Raw genomic sequence first — 15,493 nt, forward strand, 5'->3', positions numbered from 1 at the left:
GTTTGGCTCGAATTCTCCGCCAACTCACACAGCAGTTGCCCCGATCCCAACATTGTTCTTTGTCATATTGGTCATGTCTGTAACAGAAACACCCTCACCTTCTATTGAATAGAAAATATATGCAAAAAGAAGTTTCATCGATAAATTACGAATTAAATGAGCTGATTGAAAATTGGTGAAAATTTTTATTTTGGTTTAATTGGCAAATATGTTAGGCTGTTGTAAATATTTTTCAACTAATGATTGATCAAATATTGGAATTCAGGCTTGTAATTTCACTTTTTTATTTATTTTTTGATCCACCTGTATAATGCAGCGGTTTTTTTTTTTTAGAAATCTATGATTAACTTTTTAATTTAAACCATATCTTCAACAGGAATTTGGGTATCAGTTTTGAGACTAAAACAGATATATACACCAAAATTTAACGTTTTAAAGATATTGTTCAGTGCAATGCAAATAAAAGTAAAGCAATGCTTTGATTGAAACAAATGTCAAGGATGGTTAAATGAGAAGTTTAAATTTGTGTTTATAGTCCCTGAACATTTTTCTTTATCACAGAAAACTCCAAAAATAATGTGAAATAATGTTATTCAAAACTTTATTCAAGTAAAATTCAATGCAGCTGGAGCTATTTTATTTTAAAATCTCTGTTTAAATTAGTTGAATGAGTATAAAAGCTGCATATAACGTGAGAAAAATATAAAATAATATGAATATTTAGATTACTACAGCAATTCCCAGCGAAAACAGCATGGAAAAAAACAAAAGTCCTCGGATCGGGTTCAAAATTTTTCTGGGGCTTCCCTGGCCGAAATAATAAGACCCGTATTTTTTTGTTTGGCCATTAGGGTGACCTACGCCGTGTTAGGGTGGTCTGAAAAATGACCATTTTCGTCGATTTTCGCAAAAACCACTTTTTTCGAAAAATCATAACTCCTCGCCATTTTAACCGATTTCAATTGTCTTATACGCAAATGAAAGGTGATAAGTTGACATTTCAAAGAAAAATAGTAAGAAGTTTTAAAAATCTAGTCTAACATATGAAAAGGGCTTATGAAACTTTAAAATGCCGTTTTGACGGTGTCTGGACCAAAGAGCCTATGTCTGGAAATATTTTTATCAGATTCCCCGGAATTTTTTCATAAGATACTAAAAAATGGGAGGAGTTCATTAACAGGATTCCGAGATATGATTTTTTGAAAATAAAATCCGTGTTTTTTGACGCGCCGCGCGCAAAAACCGGAAAATGACGAAATTGGCAAAAAATCAACTTTTTTCACTAAAACTGCGATAACTTTAAAATTTCAGCGATGACCTATACATGTCTGGGTACCAAAAGCGTCTCTTAATCACGAAAATTTTGGTACCCAAACATCTATAGGTCATCGCTGAAATTTTGAAGTTATCGCAGTTTTAGTGAAAAATGTGGATTTTTTGCCAATTTCGTCATTTTCTGGGTTTTGCGCGCGGCGCGTCAAAAAACACGGATTTTATTTTCAAAAAATCTTATATCTCGGAATCCTGTTAATGAACTCCTCCCATTTTTTAGTATCTTATGTAAAAATTTCCGGGGAATCTGATAAAAATATTTCCAGACATAGGCTCTTTGGTCCAGACACCGTCAAAACGGCATTTTAAAGTTTCATACGCTCTTTTCATATGTTAGGCTAGATTTTTGAAACTTCTTACTATTTATCTTTCAAAGCCCAACTTATCACCTTTCATTTGCGTATAAGACAATTGAAATCGGTTAAAAAGAGGGTCTGTTTAGTCTGTGGTAGCGGGCGGTTCATCGGTTAAAACGCGGTCCATTCATTTCGTGATTTAGTAGTGAAAAACTGTTTTAAACGAGCCGGATTTATGTGCAAAAGTTATGATACGATCCCTTTTAGTGTTTCCATGAGAAATTTCCAAAAAAAATGAAGGATTTTGTAGTGCTTAACACGATTTTTCAAATAATTTAATGTTGTCTTCTTTGTTTTCTTCATTGGTGCATCGCGTCGCGTTTCGTTTCAACGTGTTCCTTTCGCAAATGTCAAAACGGGTCGATAAGGCAAACGGTGAAAAAGCTGGCAAAACGTTCAAAAATGTTTTAATGTTTATGTTCGTGAAATACTCGGATATTCAGCTGTATTGATCGGTGTTTTTAGTGTTTTGTTTTGAAAAACTGTCCGGAATATTAGTTTAATTTTGCGGCAGAACTGGAGCTATGCTCTCCAGAAGTTTTGGCTGGTGACAGCTTGTTGTGCGATGTTTTTTTTTCTCAGACGTGTGTGATTTATGGTGTGATAAAGAAAAGCATTTACGTGTCAAAATCAAAATAGTGTGGGAAAGAAAAGTAGTGCCAAGAAGAGAAGAAAGAGAGCGCAGATGCTTAGACGGCTCTGACGGCTACTTGAAAAAGGCTATGAAAGGAAGAGTTGCCAAATGAGATTATGGTTTTAGGATTTGTGAAGGAAAAAGTCGTTTATTTGCTGGCAACTAAAAAAATCTGTGTTCTCACTCTGTCTAGAGTTGTTGCCGTGGTGCAAAAGAGTGGAAGGAAATGTTTTTTATTTTTTTTATTTCTGAGTGCTCTCAGGAATTCTTAAAAGGGAAATTTGAGTGTTAAATGGAAAATTATCAATACGTTTTTTTTTACAATATTGGTGAACGACGTGCTCTGCCAATTTTCGTTTCGTAAGCGAATTTTCAGTGAAATAAAAACAAAAATATTGTGTACATTCACAAACATCTCGACCCTAAGAAAAAGCGAGTGTTTGAATGAAGGTCTAAACAAATAACGTGACAGAGTATAATCGAGTGATAATTTGGTGAGGCAATTCTAATTACATGCTTTTCTTTCAGGATTTTTCGCGGGTCATGTTTCCTCGTTCCATATTGATAACCTCCTTTAGTTACATCGCGTCTTCATTTAATATTACAACACTTAATTCGAGTTTAAAATGTTAGGTTTCTGCTTTTTTTGTGCCTTTAGAATTTTAAAATTTGAAGTCATATTTTAAAATATTTTGATAGGAGTATCAGGTGAGCAACACTGCCCGGAAGATGGATATTTGTGGAGTTCTTTTTGTGCTGTATTCGTGATCGTGTTCATATCGAGTTCTGTGGAAGGTGCGAAGCCGCGTGGTTGGATACTTGTGTCTCTGTTGTTTTATTTGTTCCATCTGGAGTATTAGTTTTTAAATTGTTGTTATTTTTTACAGCTTCCTGGAATTATTTTAATTTAACTGTCTACATGTAATTTTATCTACTCACTATATAATTTATTTAAATGTTCATATTATTCCTTATCCTATTCCTTTCTTGAAACATACCATCTTCTCATACAATATATGATCAAATTGCTTAAATTAACGAAACTTTCTAAAACAGCACGGGAACCATCTGGAGTATTTATATTTTATATTACTGCTATTTTTTTTACAGCTTCCTGGAATCATCTTGATTATATTTATAATATTTATTATATTTATTCTTTTAACTATATTTATTATATTTATTATCTATTATTACTACAAAACTATATGCTTATTAGATAATACACTACAGACTCACATTTACACTTACAAACATCCAAATCATTTAATACATTACGCAATCAACCATTTTCATCGGCCCGATGGAATTCCCCTAACCCCCATTCCAAACCTCCCAAAAATATTCCGTTCACTTTTAAAAGTCGCATGGGTTCCCTGCACTTTTGCCACTAGTGAACAACAAAAACATCCCCTCCCAAATCCCCACGGGACTGTATGGGCGTAGCCTTGGAGCACAGTGTGGAAATTTACGTTCTTAGATATTTTTGGTTGTACCGGGCAGCAATCAAATTGTCTAAGAATATTGAATTGACCATTGTGGCACCCCCTACAGCGTGGTGCAGACCCGTAATGCTATGCTATGCTATGCTAAGACAATTGAAATCGGTTAAAAAAAAATTGACGAAAATGGCCATTTTTCAGACCACCCTAACACGGCGTAGGTCACCCTAATGGCCAAACAAAAAAATACGAGTCTAATTATTTCGGCCAGGGAACCCCTAGAAGAATTTTGAGCCCGATCCGAGGACTTTTGTTTTTTTCCATGTTGTTTTCGTGGGAATTGCTGACTAATGAAATTTGATTCCAGTTTAATAAGTGAATCGTTGATTCTGTTGATAAAAAATTTAACAAATTTCAGAAAGTTTATTTCAAGCCCATAAGACCCTATTAAAAATTATAAAGTTTAGTGATGTATTCCAAAAGTTATGCTATGAAAAAAGATTTTTGTAAATACAAAAAAGGGTGAAAATAGCAAAAGTTCCGGCTGTGGAAGTAGGCCAGATCCTTCAACGCAGTGCATTTTGAGATTATTCTTCGAATTTTCAATAGTTGTCAGCCTATTCAGTTCATTTGCAGCAGCGTAAGTAAGATTTTATAGCAATTTGTTTCATACACAATTGTTCTAAAATAACACATTGTTTTTTCATTCATTTCGAAGCAGTTTCAAGAATGCCACAAACCAAACGTCGTAGCGAAGATAACAGAACACTAGTCAAACCAACTGAAAGGTCATTTGAAATGACCCAGCTTCAAATCTGACAGCATAAAGACCAGCAACTAAATAAGCTTAATTTACCAACTTGTTTTAGCAAGATTCAACAGTTCTGGAGTTTTTTTTTTTTTTGAAAAGGTTATATTTTTGACTCAAAGCGGTTTCTAAAACACCCAAAAAGCAAAAACTGGAAATTTGGTTTATTGGACCTTTTCAAAAAATTCCAGAGTTCTACAAGTCAGATAGAACTTTCAAATCCAGGTTTTTTTTGTCATCGTTTTATAGTACGGGTGAAAAAAGCATTTTTTTTTATTCTGGCTCTTTTTTTATACATTTCGTACAGCATAAAGTAATGATTTTCTCTAATTTTGATCTGGAAATTTGAAGTTGAAAATTTTCACTGTGATAAATGTTTAACACAAGGAAAACTCATGGACAAATGAAAAAAAATATTTAAAAACGTTTTTCCAAATAAAATCGACATTCAAGCACATCGCGCTAGTGACGATTTGTTTGAAAACTGTTTACACGCACACCGCTGCTGCGCTGACTCAGACTGCGCGCGAGTTCAACTCTTGGCGAGAGTTTGGTTGCAGCGAAGAAAATAAAAACAACAACTAAACTTGATAACGTAAACACAACGCTCGGAAATCTTACCGCGAGCAGTTCAACCAGGCAAGCGAATAAAAAGAAGAAGACTAATCTGTCACCGTATGACAAGTTTATTGCTTTTTTTGTTTGGGAAGATGTACCGCGGGATTATTATTGCTGCTGCTGCGTTGTACCCTCTCACAGTATGGTTTATGATTTTGAATGTTTCGCTTTGGCTGTTACAATGGCGGCGACCTATCACATCTCGACAATCTGTTGGTTTTAGAAATTTTCAAGGAACATCAAACCGAATTCCACCCCCGGCTTTGTTATGGAAATCCTAGTGTTGACAGTCTTAATTTAGAGCAGCATAAGAGACGTGCGGTTAAATCGAGTTCTTTGTACTGTTGAGCTCAACTTCTAAGCTTGTTCCGCTTTGTCTGCCGGTGTAACCAGTGTGCGAGAAGGTGTACAACTCCGTCAGAGATGGATGCTTGCACGTTCTAACAACTCGCGCGTACGACGGCTAGGAACGTCTCGCGAAATTTTCACGATCAAGTTCAATCACCACTCTCGGCCATAATAAAGTGCAGCAATTCTACTAGCAAAAAGGAAGGTCTTGCGCCGTGGTCGTGGTTTATGGCTTGAGCTGTGTTCTGGTGTCTGACGTGAATTACGACGACGAGGACGAAGCACGGCGTTGAAGACCAAGACGACAGCTATGGATGGAACGGTGCCAACCAAGCAGCAGCATGTCGAGTTGTGGCGTTTAGTTCGAGAAAAGCGAACAGAAAAGCCCGGGGAATGATTCACGCCGTTACGTTTTGTGTTTGTTGATTTAGCGTTTTGCCTTCCTCACTGAGGTAAGGCTATAATCCTGCTCCAAAATTGAACTTTTTATTTTAAGCTCGAAAACCCACCTTGATGTATACATATCGACTCAGAATTTAAAACTGAACAAATGTCTGTGTGTATGTGTGTGTATGTGTGTGTGTATGTGACCAATAATGTCACGCAGTTTTCTCAGCACTGGCTGAACCGATTTTGACCAAACCAGTCGCATTCGACTTGGTTTAGGGTCCCATACGGTGCTATTGAATTGTTTGAAGTTTCGATAAGTAGTTCAAAAGTTATGTATAAAAATGTGTTTTCGCATATTTTCAGAAGTTGAATAAATGGCAGTAAACTGAACCAAACATCATCATGCTATACATCGTTAGTTAGGTAATTGAAAGACCTTTCCAACGAGTCCAAAACATTGATAATCTGGCAACCCTGTCTCGAGTTATAACCACTTAAGTGATATTTATGTAATTTTTTGTAGCTGGATCTCACTTAAATGTATGTAAACAATGTCCAGATCCATAATCCGACCCATCGTTGGTTAGGTAATCGAAAGAACTTTCCAACGAGTCTACAACGTTGATAATCTGGCAACCCTGTCTCGAGTTCTGACCACTTAAGTGATATTTATGCACTATTTTTGTAGCCGGATCTCGCTTAAATGTATGTAAACAATGTCCGGATCCATCATCCAACCCATCGTTGGTTAGGTAATCAAAAGACCTTTCCAACGAGTATAAAACATTGAAGATCTGGCAACCCTGTCTCGAGTTCTGACCACTTAAGTGATATTTATGCACTTTTTTTGTAGCCGGATCTCACTTAAATGTATGTAAACAATGTCCGGATCCATAATCCGACCCATCGTTGGTTAGGTAGTCAAAAGACTTTTCCAACGAGTATAAAACATTGAAGATCTGGCAACCCTGTCTCGAGTTCTAATCTAATCTAATCTAATCAGACCCTAGCGCAGCCAATCTTTCGAAGGGATCCTGGAGAGTGCCTTAGGTTAGATGACGCCTAGCACTCTTCTTGTCATTTATTAACATTTGTAGTGCGCCATTGCATTAGAATGCATTGAAACATCACAAGCGTTAAAGCGGCCAGGCCTACTGCGTAAAGCCGTGTCGCAGAGATGACTCGTAATTGGGTTGTGTTTGAGCACTATGTGTTCGAACAACAACACAATTCTGAATCGACAGGGGAGGAAGAAGCGTGGGGACACACCACCATACGCTCCGAGATTTGGTTGTATTCGTTGGGAGCACCATGCTAAGAAGGTTTGGTACTCCGGGACCCTCTGGGATGGGACATTGTATTTCCACGAATGCCCTGGACACTATTTGCCGTGGTTATAGCGCCACAACTCGCTCTGGCAACCCTGTCTCGAGTTCTGACCACTTAAGTGATATTTATGTACTTTTTTGTAGCTGGAACTCACTTAAATGTATGTAAACAATGTCCGGATCCATCATCCGACCCATCGTTGGTTAGGTAGTCAAAAGACCTTTCCAACGAGCCTAAAACATTGATAATCTGGCAACCCTGTCTCGAGTTCTGACCACATAAGTGAGATTTATGCACTTTTTTGTAGCCGGATCTCACTTATATGTATGTAAACAATGTCCGGATCCATCATCCGACCCATCGTTGGTAAGATAATTGAAAGGCCGAGTCTAAAACATTGATGATCTGGCAACCCTATCTCGAGTTCTGACCACTTATGATGCAACTTATGAGCCCTTGAGTGATATGTGTGTTTTTTTTTTGTGTTCCGGAACTTAATGAAATTAAACGAAATTTGTGTCCAAACCCATCATATCACATATCACCCATTGTTGGAAAAGAGTGAGGAAGGCATCAACCACATAGGTGGATTAAGTTAGTTTTTTTTGGCGTTGTTGTACTTTTATTTATTAGACTAATATATACCTCGACGCGCGTTGCAGAGTGGACAGATGCGTGTCGCCATGGCGGAAGCTGAATCTTATCGCATGCTTTTATTGTGGTTTGTGGTGTAAAACAGGGAAGTTTAATACAAAATTACTTTGAGCACTGAATTCTGTGCAAATTTAAAAGTCACATTCACATCGAAAAGTAAGAAAATATTAAAAATATGAAAATGTTCAGGGTCGATGACAAACATACAAACCTTCGGATAATCGAGTGTGGACTGTATCTTCAAACTGGTGGAACAAAATGAGTTGAAACTTAGAGCGTCTGTTTAACAATACTATTTGAACCGGTTTCTTATAAAAGATTGACAAAATCAGAAAATGGGGGAAATAAATCCATTTTAAGCCTAATAAGCGGTCGTGTTATGCTGGATAATCTGAAGTGTTCCTTGAAATTTACTAAAACCAAGTACACCAACGAGTAGAGCAACTTTTTGCGAACATTTCTGTTTATTTTCACTTTTACTAAAAGTTCTTCTATTCCTTTTACAAGCATTTGAAAAAAAAATATTTTTAAAATGCATTCTAATCAAACGAATGCATTGGACCACGCCCATTTTCCTATTTTCAGCTTATTTTTTTTACTTTCAGCGCTCTTTTGGATCTGCTTAGTGCTGCAAAAATTGATGAAATTTTAAGCAAACATTCACGAAAAGTAGCATTTATAGAGAAAGCTTTCTGGCACCACTGGCTCACTCCAACAGGCGCTGCTGGTGGTGTTGGTGGCCACCCTTTGTTCTTTATTTGCCTCCGCATCTCGCTCGTTTTTCTTCAGCCTTCGATTGGAATGGGTCGTCAAAGGTCAAACGTCAAAAGACTTGGCGCGTTTGTGTTTTTGATGGCGCATGCTAATTATTTACATGTTTCTGGATTATTTTTCAAGTGAGTGACCAACTAATGTGCAAAAGAACATGTTGCCGAAAGTTGGGGGCAGTTTGGTATCGAAAGCGCCGTGAAAAAGTGGAAAATAGTAATTATGATCAAAAGTGCATTAAATTTGATCTTTTTGGCCAGTAAGTGGCATACATTTGCGTGCTTACTCGAGGCGGTGCTGTTGCTGGTATGTTTATAACCTAGAAAGTATTTTAGAGCTTTAATCGAGCATCAAACTCTCCAAATGACGAAGATAGGTGTTTGATTGGAAAGGGTATATTTCCCCTAGTGTCTTCAGAATAGTTAGGAAGAGGCAACTTTTGACTTGTTTGAAAATTAGGATGGCTCACGATGAGGGTGCTTTATAAGATCTAACTTTAAAGGAATACCGCTGTTGGTCATTCGGATCCAAGGTTGGTGTCTTCAACAATGTTAATTTCCCTCGCAATCCACGGTTTCTTCGACTAATTTTGTCATTTGAATCAGAGCAAATCCTCAAGAAACAGTTTTTTGAACGTAGCAGTTGGCGATTAGAAGTAATGTTTTGAGCACTTTTAGCACAGAGAACAGATGTATATCATTGAACAAACAGCATTGAAAAACGTGTGTAAAAATTCAAACCAAAATACGTTGAAAAGAGCTAGGGTGTGCACCATCCGCCTAGATAGCGCCACTTCCAAAATCATGATGGCCTACAGTAGCAGAACGTTGGACCATCTAATCACATTCCGTATGAACGACATCAGACCAATGTCTGACTGCCCTTCATCAGAGGGTTGTAATTTTACGCGCCAAAGAAGGTAAACAAAACGAAATCGGACATAACATGTGTAAAGGGACTATTTTAAGTTGTCGCTTGAAAAATAATTTTTGAATGAATTTTCTCTTATGTTTTCGTTAATGTTAATGCATTTTTGTATTATTTTTAGTCAACTGGAATTATACAGAAATGAATTTTATATTTAAACGAGATTAACATTTATTTTCTTTCGAAATTATTGAGCCTTTTTAATTGTTAAGTCAAGTATTCTCAGCCGCGACGGTGGCGCCGCCAAGCGTATCCTGCACACTCTAATTTCTTTGATGCAAGATTGTATGCACCGCATTTTTTTAGTTTACACGGTTTACACACAAGTTAGAACCAAGATGTACATCTGTTCTCTGTGCTTTTAGATCTATAAAAACGAACATTTTCGTTTCGAAAAAATGCTTTGAACGTAGGGTTCAAAAGTTATAGCCATGTTAAGGTAAAAAAAGATGCATAAAAATCTCAAACAAGCGCAGGTTAGATTTGAAGCGCAAGGTTGCATTAAAAAGAGAAGATTTAGCACTACAAACGCATTGAAAATGTCGTATTTCCAAGGGAAAATTTTATAGGACCACCCCAACAAAATTTGAAAATTCTGAATACAAATTTGCTTCCAAATTAAGCCAAAATGACAAAATATTGATGTTTGGTGTTAGCTGAAGCAACACGAGAAAAGGGAGCATAAGTATTTAGATAGCTAGAACTATTTTGCAAATTCCAAGCCAACAAGTAGCTTTTTCACAAAACTCGAAATGTTAAACAATAATTGGCCTTCTCAGCTACCTTTTAACAATGTGAGTTTTTTCAAATAGTTACTTGATGGCTCGGAATTTGCAAAATTGTTCTAGCTGTCAAATACACCTTTCGTATCAAGGTACGTAGATTAGAAACTAATTAGATACAAATCTACATATTAGGCTTTCTAATCAGAAATTTACTAACACATTCAAAGTATGTTTACATGACAGCTGGACGTTTGTTTGAATCAGATTTCCTATCTCTTTCTAGCAAAAGTTTTTTGTCAGGCGACTTCCAGCCAGAAGGGTGCTGTGTCCTATCCCTCGCCTAGACCAGACCAAAACCCATGATAAAGCTGTCAGACCAAAGAGTAAAAAGTAAACAATCTTGGTCTTTGTCGTAGGTGCACACAAATCAAGAAAAGAAAATTTGAAAAATAATTCTTTTTTTTTTAGATCAATAACTGGTTTTGAGAATTTTAATTTTTGATCGCGTTTTCGGTTTACACCTAAACAATCTTGAAATTATTTATGCGGATTTGTGATTCCTCTCGCTCCATCATTCTCTTGCTTCCAGCTGTTTTTTTGTTTTTAACTGATCGCCCGATATGTCAGCCAACTTCGCATGGCTGTGACAGCTCGAGCTCGATCACTCCCAGTCACGAAATATTCTAGCAGAGCTGGTTCTGTCAGAATCCTGCTAGAACGGTGGAACATTTCTGCTAGAATGCTCTAAGAATATCCAGCTCTCTAAGAATTCTACTAGAATCTTGCTAGAACGTCGTGACTGGGCTGTTTGCGTCATTACACTGTACTACCTTCAACATGGGCTGTCACAAGCTCAAGGCCACCACCCCTTCTCCTATTTACGGACGTAATTTTTGAACAAGCCCTTATCGTAATGCTACAAACAAGTATTTTTTTTAAGTTATGATTTAGACTTTTCTAACTAAAATCAAACCTGAAAAAGTGGTTAAAAATACCCAAAATAAAATTTCGATGTTTTGTTAGAACATCCCCTTTATGTAAATCTCTATAATTTATGTTAAGAAATGAAACATAATTACCGTGGAAGCGTAAGTACCCAAATTTTGTGATAATTGACAATAGCGTTACACCCATTCGTTGCGCAGCCTCACCGAAGAACGCGGAAAATGTTTTAATTATTCACCAGAGAGAAACAATACTCTCGAAACCCATTTCCCTGCCAGCCCACTTTTAACGACGTTCCATCGCTGTTTCCAATTGGATCCGGTTCGCTCGTCGTCGTCGTCGGAAGCAAAACAATAAAATCTCGGCAACACAACAGAACTCGGGCGAGCGAGCAGGCGAACGAGTGCACCCATCGAACCGTAACAATTAGCCGGCCAGCGCAGCAGTGGCCACTGAACCGAACGCCGCGCCAAGGTTCAAGGTCAGGAACGGGGGGGGATGGCACCGTTAGACACCGGACACCACACCACCAGTCGGGGCGGCGGCCACACCTTAATCCGGTTCCGGTATGTTTGTTTACATGTGGTGAAATTGGATGACAGATGTTGGGGAGGGGTTTGTTTTGACAGATTGATACAGTTTGTTATGGTAATGGTTGTGGGGTCACTTCGAATTCGATTAGGATCCGGCGGAGCGCCCGGGTACGTACCTTCAACGCGTTCAGATCGATATCATCCAGTGAGCAGTTCACTGACTGGGGCATCATTTGATGCGCCATTTTGACGTAATCGTAGTAGTCGTCGTCGTCGTCGACTTCCCTCCGTTGATGATGGTAATGACGACGGCGGTGGCGGCTGCGATGACGGTTTTTGTGTTCAACTTTTCGCTGGTTGCTGCGTTTTCACCGTGTGGTGGGATTTATCCAACAAACAACCCGATCAAAAAAGATTTCAACACTGTTTTCGTATGAGTGTATGGAACTGTTTTGCATGTGTTGTTCTCGACAACGACGGATGAATACTGTAACTTTGAAATATTCAGCCCGCAGCACGATTTGCACTCTCGACACAACACTATTCTTGTTCTTCTTCTTCTTCTCCGGGGTGGTTTCACGCAAACAACGGAACCGGTCCCGGTCAATCCTTGCTGGCACGCTCCGCGCGACACTTCCGTCCCTCTGGATCTCTCAGAGGACAACCACGGCACAATCAGCAATCGGTTCCACCATCTGAAAACATTCTCCAAATTCTGACACCTCCAACTTTTTCTTCTTCCTTTCTTAAACACATCCAAACTGCAAAATCCAGTGAGAAGCAAAAAAAATTAACACCGAGAAATTATGAATGATTCTAGACACTCACAACGGGGCTAAAATGCCCGACTAACAGTTCCCCCAACTGTCCATCGGTGAAATCTTCCTAAATCCAGCGAAATCACGCCAATTTTCCAAACTATTTCCCTTTAAGAACCGCAATTTTCCACACCCGACGTCGCGCGAGATGAATGAAACACACGGCAAAAATTTTCCTTCTGATTAATCAGAAAATCTCAAACGTGAATGAAAATAGACACCAACACGACGACGCGACGGAGCGTTGGCACACGCACACCACCGTAGCCACTCCTTGTTGCCCTATCCACACACGGTCCCGAGCAGGTGGCAATAACAGGGGCAGTTTGCAAGGATTGTTGTTATCATTTTGGGGTTACTAGCACCAAAATCTTGCGAAAAGGTCGAAAATTTCCACATCGAGAAAAGAAATCTGAGTCATGCAAAATGAAGTTTACAGGCTTATTAAACTTTCACTCCATATTGCTGCTACCCAGTCACGACGTTCTTGCATGATTCTAGCAGAGTTCTTACAGAGCTGGATATTCTTACAGCATTCTAACAGAAATCTGGAGTTTTTTTTAAAGGTCCAATAAACAAATTTTCAGTTTTTGCCCTTTGGGTGTTTTTTGATACCCCTGACTCAAGGCTGTTTCATAAACACCCAAAAAATGAAAACTAAATATTTGTTTTTTTAGACCTTTAAAAAAAACTCCAGAAATGTTTTACCATTCTAGAAGGATTCTGGCAGAACCAGCTTTGCTAGAATATTTTGTGACTGGGTATTTTGACATTTCGAGATATTCTCGTTTTGTGGCGAGCTTGGAAGTCTAGAGAAACGCTTTGCACACTTTTTTAGCACCTACACACACCAAATTCTGAGTTAACATCTAGAGCTCTTTTTTTTTCAAAAAAAAGGTCCTACAAGTAGAACCTCTTAAATACAATTCTTGATATTTACTGAAATCAGTCTGCCCTGCTTACGTCAGTGGATGTTTACATTAGGAACGAGCAGGATAGACTCTTTGTTTACATTCGGCTTTGGCCCAATTACATTGTTTTGCTTGAATTATTGAGTTATGTTTTCGCTAAAACTCGAAATATATTTATATCGAGCTGTCAAAATTTGCTTAAATTTCAGAAATTATTCATTTACTTAAAATTTCAGTAGTGATAATTTCCGTGAATGTAACTGAATTTAGTAATGAATGTTTGGTGTGTAGATTTCTTCCTCCTCGCGAGTTGAACTGGTGACCTTTCGATTGCAAGTCCAACAGCCGATCATCTGAGGCACTGAGGAAGGCTGGTTGATTGAGGTGCAAAAGTCTATCGAACAATTAAAAGTGCAACATATAGTTAAACTTTCTGTCAATTTCTGTGAAGTTTACCATGACAGTTGCGAAAGTTTAACTCCATTTTACCGGCTCACATCTCTCTTTTTAATTTCTCGATTGAATCCAGCGCTTTTCTAATAATCAAATATTGAAACTAATTTGTAAGGGTTTGACGTTTGCTGAGGGTGCCGAAAGACTCGCTTAAACGATAACAACACATCCCGTCACCTAATCACAAGTTCGGTTCTTGGCCAGTTATTTCCGCCTGCTCGGGGTGTCACGCACGTGCACGTGTTGGTGCGATCCCACCGCTTCGCTGCTAGTGTGCGTGGGTCAGAATCAAACTGCACGAGTGTGTGCGATTCTATTCCAGCGGCGCACTGATTTTCTGATTGAACTTTTTTCTTTCTCTCTCTCCCACCCTCTCTCTCTCCCAAGTCGGACACACACCCTGATCCGTTGTTCCGACGGTGGAAGGAAAAAGTGGCACCGATTCGCCACCGAAAGTCCCGCAAAAACCGTTCCTCCGACGGGAACCCACTCGAGACCGAAGAATCTGGAACGGAATCCGGTCCGCAACGCCCCGTAGAACTGCCCAAATGGCCGAATTATGGCCACACGGCGCACGAACACACACACACACACGGTCACAGTCAGTCACTTACAGAGAGAGAATCGGTAGGAAAGTCGCGGACGCGCGTAGAAAACCAACTTGACGACCAACTCGGACGATTGCACTTTGCTTTCTGAGCGTGCGGCGGACAGAAACCCGCAAGTTCGGCCGTGTGTACAGTTGGTTTGGGTGGTGGTGTGTGGCCCACAGCGAGAGAGGGAGAGAGAATCGGACACGAATACGCGAGGATTTCTGTCAATGAATTGAGTGACGTTTTGAGTCGAGGGGGTTGTTTTGGTTCGCAAATTGGATGCAGTGGTGTTGAAAATTGAACCTGCACGTGGAGATGACCTTGTTGCAATTTTGCATCAGGTATCAATGGACAGTGGGGGTAATTTGGACACCTGAGTTAAGAATCATGTTTAACATGTTTGGGTTTATTAGAAAATCTCTTGATCTTTTTTTGCCTTTCTTACAAAAGAAAGGTTTAAGGCTCGGTTTAAGGTTTGCTTTTGGAAAAACACTTTTCTCAGAAATCTTTAAAAATTCGTGCGCGGCGAGGAGTCGTCCCAGAAAAAATCCTATTACTAAATTGGGTACTAAAGCCCTATGTCAATTTTTATGTACAACGGTAAAAAACACGAACAAAAACCATTTCTGATCACTTTTTTTCATTTTAATGCAAAAAAAAAATTATGACAAGACAACATTTTTCGATGAATCAACTATGGTCCCCTTGGAACGAGCTGTCAAGTAGGAACTTTTCTGTCAAGAAGGACCGCGAGGTTAATTTTTCAAAATTGATTTAAAAATTCATTTTAAACTCTTTGTGGTCGTACAAAGGGTCATTGTACTCAGAAAAATAAGCTTTATCACTGTAAACAATAATATCAGCAATCTAAGCTTCATTTTAGGACCCAATTGAAGGTTTAAATGCGCT

General features: G+C 38.6%; 1 protein-coding gene across 13 annotated transcripts in view; it reads right to left on the reverse strand.

The window, feature by feature from the left end:
• The window catches only part of LOC120430453 (serine/threonine-protein kinase mig-15), a 128,553-nt gene extending 113,796 nt beyond the window's left edge, over window positions 1–14,757 (reverse strand). For 10 of the 13 annotated variants that reach the window (XM_039595603.2, XM_039595580.2, XM_039595575.2 and 7 more), the window contains exon 1: window positions 11,986–12,570. In XM_039595603.2, coding sequence (XP_039451537.1) covers window positions 11,986–12,054 — 69 coding nt within the window. In that variant the 5' untranslated portion in view covers window positions 12,055–12,570. Of the gene's footprint in view, window positions 1–11,985; window positions 12,571–14,390 lie in introns of those variants that run through there. The other 3 variants (XM_039595562.2, XM_052710287.1, XM_039595561.2) reach the window with 3 other exon arrangements.
• Window positions 14,758–15,493: the final 736 nt, after the last annotated feature.

The sequence above is a fragment of the Culex pipiens genome, chromosome 3, assembly GCF_016801865.2.
Source record: "Culex pipiens pallens isolate TS chromosome 3, TS_CPP_V2, whole genome shotgun sequence".
Lineage (NCBI taxonomy): Eukaryota > Metazoa > Arthropoda > Insecta > Diptera > Culicidae > Culex > Culex pipiens.